This window comes from Phytophthora parasitica (assembly GCF_000247585.1).
Source record: "Phytophthora parasitica INRA-310 unplaced genomic scaffold supercont2.212, whole genome shotgun sequence".
Classification (NCBI taxonomy): Eukaryota; Oomycota; class Peronosporomycetes; order Peronosporales; family Peronosporaceae; genus Phytophthora; species Phytophthora nicotianae.
Genome location: NW_008649198.1, coordinates 2,598 through 7,081, shown reverse-complemented (window position 1 = coordinate 7,081; position 4,484 = coordinate 2,598). Strand labels below are relative to the sequence as shown.

The 4,484-nt window shown below is 45.0% G+C and overlaps 1 protein-coding gene across 1 annotated transcript; it reads right to left on the bottom strand.

Moving 5' to 3' along the window:
• Positions 1-3,959: 3,959 nt before the first annotated feature.
• Positions 3,960-4,283, bottom strand: PPTG_24768 (hypothetical protein; the record flags this gene model as incomplete). Its single annotated transcript, XM_008918474.1, has 2 exons — positions 3,960-4,037; positions 4,089-4,283. 2 exons carry the CDS (start codon positions 4,281-4,283, stop codon positions 3,960-3,962), a joined length of 273 nt encoding a protein of 90 aa, XP_008916722.1.
• Between the last annotated feature and the right edge of the window lie 201 nt (positions 4,284-4,484).

Genomic DNA, 4,484 nt, shown 5'->3' with positions numbered 1-4,484 from the left:
CATCCAAAACATATATATTAGAATTGCTGATATTGCAGAGTGGTAGACCCCTCAAGTCCAGAACAGAGCCAGGAAATATACAATGCGGTCTTGGGCAGTACAACATTGGGGGGGGGGGGGGGGTATATATTAGATAGTTGCTACTAGCTGAGTCCGCCTCGTTTAAGGTAATGCCACAGTCTGCACCGACGTTTAAGATACACTAACTTGAGGTACAAGCGTGAGGTGATTCATGATACCGTACAGTATTCTGGATAAAGTGAAAGGTTTTCCATTAAAAAAAAAAGAACACTGACTGTAGTTGACTCATTTGATTCCTCATCTGCACGCTGTTTTGTTTTCATTGGTGCGAATTTAATGCAGCTATACTGTATTTGGCACCACTCAAGGTGAATTAATTTGCCAAAATTTCAAAATCTAGTACACTAGTACTGGATAATGGACATCACCTGTACTGTCGAGATCTCAAACGGTGCCAACTGTTAAACACGCTGGCAGAAAAGTACTCCATACCTATACCGCCAACGATGCCGTAGTAAGTGTATTCGCAGGTATAGTACAGAATCACAGAGGATTAAAGACGGAGAAGAAGAAGTCATTTTCTTTTTTATGTTGAGGATATCGGTGGTATCATCTTAACTCTTTAAGTTCTTGTACATATAATAATGGCGTCGTATTGCCAACTCCTTCGTTAACTCAACATGAAAAAAAATCGCGTCGAACAGGCGATCCCCTCGGTAGTCATAGCGTTGTCAATTTATTCCTGTCTAGGGTATTCCTATCCCTGCATGTACCACAAAATTGGATCCGAGTACCTTAAGCTTGGAACACTGCGCAAAAATTACTAATGGAAACAGCTCGTCACTGGCGATTTACCCTGGTTTGCTCTTCTATTGCCAGTTTTGCCTCGCCTCACCAAGACACCCTCCTCTCTAGCCCTACCTGTCCACCTCGCACTGATCAACACTCAATGGCAGCTGTACAAATATGCTAGCACCATGTTCACATCCCTACTTTGTCCCAAACAGAGCTAGATTCATGGGCTCCCAGAATCTATGGTCTTCATCTGGTTCATCACAAGCAACGATATGGAAGCTATTGATGCGCAGAAAGCTCTGGATTCACTTCCGGTCTCAGTTGGCCACAAAGCTACGGCACGCGGTGCGCCATCATATACTCGACTAGTTCCTTACCAGTTGGGTTTCCTGGTGTAAAGAGAAGGGTGTCACCGTTACGGATAAGGCAATTAGAGTGTAGCGCTTCTCCGTGATCCAAAAGCTCGAGTAACGTCCAAAGTAGTCAAAAGAATAGGCTTCATCGGTTCAACATTCGGATCGGACGTGGTAGCAATAATGCTCTTGTGTAGTTATGACTGTTCTCATAGTTAAACACACAGACTAGGAGTAGTTGGCTTCACATGCTTTCCATTTTACAACTGAGTGGTGCAAGAAAATAATATCTTAGGTTTGTCTGCAACTGGTCAATGGGAACCACTAATTTATTGCTGTTGAGGGAGTATTCCAAGCCTATGCATTACTACCGAGGGGATCGTCTGTATTTCAAAGTTGATAACTGGTTGTGATGATTCAAATGTTCAAGCTTCACTACACCCTTATTAAAGCTAGCGCTCGAACACCACAAGAGAAAACTTGTGGAGTGACAGCCTAAAACACTGACCAGAGGTTTTCACCACCGAGCCACTGGCCGCTTCCACTGAAGGGGTAGGAGGGTCGAAAACATTGATAAAATGGGCTTGTAGCACCGAAGTACGCCGACACATAAAAAGAATAGGATCCGTTTTCCAACAGCCAAAGCCGTTGTCGATGAACCCGACGACGACTTCTCGTGCTGTCTGAAATATGTTATTTTCGAATTCGCTACAGGAAACCTACAACGGCTGCATAGTTTGGCGACAGTAGCATGCATAGGGGACATGGCCAGCTCAAGTAGTCGCCCAAGCTCTGATGAAAGTATAAGTTCGTCGGACGATAGTTCGAACGACTCGGAGGTACCATATCCCACACCTATTTAGACAAATAATACGGCTAATACCTTGTAATGCAGTCAAGTGAAAGCGCGATCTCGACGGGGCAACCTTCCAGATTTCGACCTACCTGGCAGCTCATTTGGTGGTCAAGTCAATCCACTGGAGGCACGCTAGAAGGATTTATGGCAAGCTTACCTAGTCGAGCTACAGTGAAAAATGACTGTTACCCGTATACAATGCACCATACCGCTCTCGGTGACAACATGGTACTTCAGGAATGACACATGATGCGCACAGTCCTGACCAAATGTACCTCTGCCCGTTGTGCTCTTGTTGGAACTTGTAAATGTCGCTACAAAATCAATACTTGCGACCTAAGCGATATTTTGATCGTATATCAAGACGGACAACACTCAATGTTGGACGCAGCCGAAAGTTCCCGCGAGTGGCAAAACCGACAGCAGAGATGAAATTCTTTGTACAGAATGAAATTACGATGTATTATGGTGTGACTCCCCATGTCGTGTTTACCCGGTTGTGTTCCCGGTTGCGTGGGCCACCACTGCTTGAGACACAAGTACAAGGATACATGAAGCGTTGGCGAGCAAAACATCGAGATGACTGTATGCTACCGGTTGTTGAAATTTGTGCACGATCAATGTTCGAATTGAGCCATCAACCGGCCCAAGACAGACATGGATTACTCGTGTATTGCGACTCTATTTACGAAAATGTTAACCTCGTTCCAAACATTGGAAATGCATCTGATGAATCACCTTTTTGAATGGGACTCACGTGATATTCACTGCCGGAAACGTATGCTATAGTGCAGGAAGATCCTCGCTGCATCACTAATCTTCACGTAGATAGCACACACAACTTGGTACGACAACGTTATAGCGTATTTATCCTTTGATATTCGGACTGCTGTGGATATTTCTTCCCACTGGTGTATTACTGTACATCGCAAAGGAGGGCTGAAGATGTTGCTTGGTGCCTATCGTACCTAATACGCGTGATGCTCCAGCTTTTTGGAAGTAGATTTTCACCGCAATACATGATGACTGACGCTGACAATAGTCAGTACAATGCATGCACCTGTGAGTTATCCACCACCACGATTCTTGTGGGCTGGTTTCACGTTTGTCAGAACGAGTGGGAAAAAAATCCCGAAAACTACCCAAACAGCAGCGAAATCGAATATTTAGTGATTTGAAGGACCTTCACTTCTGCAGATCAGTGAACGAGTTTGACCTGAAGAATGCAAATATCGTGAATACTTGGAAGACTATTGGCGAGACCTCTGCTCGTTTTCGAGCTGTTGCTAAGAAGATTCGCCGCCAGTGGTTCGACAACCCTCGCTTCTTCAAATAACAAGCATTCCACACACCTCCAGGTTACGCTACAACTAACAACCCCGTGGAGCAATACCACCGGAAGGTTAAATTGGTGAATAGTACGGCTCGCGCTACGCCAATTGAAATGGTGCAACTCTTCGATCAATCGAGCATTGGTTTTATAGCGAAAACTACAAATTTCTCGAGTATTACGCAAGCATCAAAGCGATTAAAAGCACACTACAACAAAATTAAGAAACGAGGCGATCTAAGTGCAACTGTGCTTCTTCTCGTTGGAGATCTACGAACTCAATTCGTGTGAGTGAAGCAATCCATTCCCGAAACGAGTGTTGCTACTGCTATTCGACTGATGGTATTGCCAACTCACAACGTATCAACTTTAAGAAAGACAAAGCCGCCAAAGAAAAAGAAGAAACCTAAATTCGATGCCGATGACGCTAATCAGCCTATTAAGTCTTCACACACGCTGCGCATGCAGTGGGAGGGCATGCCGGAGGACGGGTGGGTAGTCGATGTGACGACTAGGGCGTGTAAATGTCGCTTCCACAGCAAGTACAATCTATGCCCTCATATTATCGAAGCAACAAAAATACTAGGACTCCCTTGTCCTGGGTTTAAAACCCCAGCCGGCCGGTTTCAATCGCGTGACAAGCGTCAAAGAAGTTCGACTGTTCGCCCTTCTTCCTCAATCGCTTTAAGTCATCTACAAAGCGTCAGTTTCTCAGATACTCCTGTATCTGTACGCTGTCCAAGCGTTCTGGACTTTGAAAATGTTCCTGTACAACGTATGCAAGCTGTAGAATCGCATTGTATACGACTCGAGCGTCCAAGGTCAGCACCATATCGCACTTTATCCAACGACGTTCCCGATCCAGACAATTTAGCCATGCATTGTAGGACTTCACGTAGTCCGCCTTCTTTGACACTCCGCCAGTCATGTGAGCATACAAAGCGTCGTAGGTACTAATCACGAGAAGGAGTATTGACGTCGCATTATATATCAAGACACTTGCATTCCTCGATGACAGGCTTTCAGTGTTTTAGGTCTATCCTACAGTGTTTTAACCCGGCTCACACAGTGGAAGCGCCCAACCTAATCCTCAGTGGTTAGCCTAGATTTACAGTGTTTTAGGCCAAAT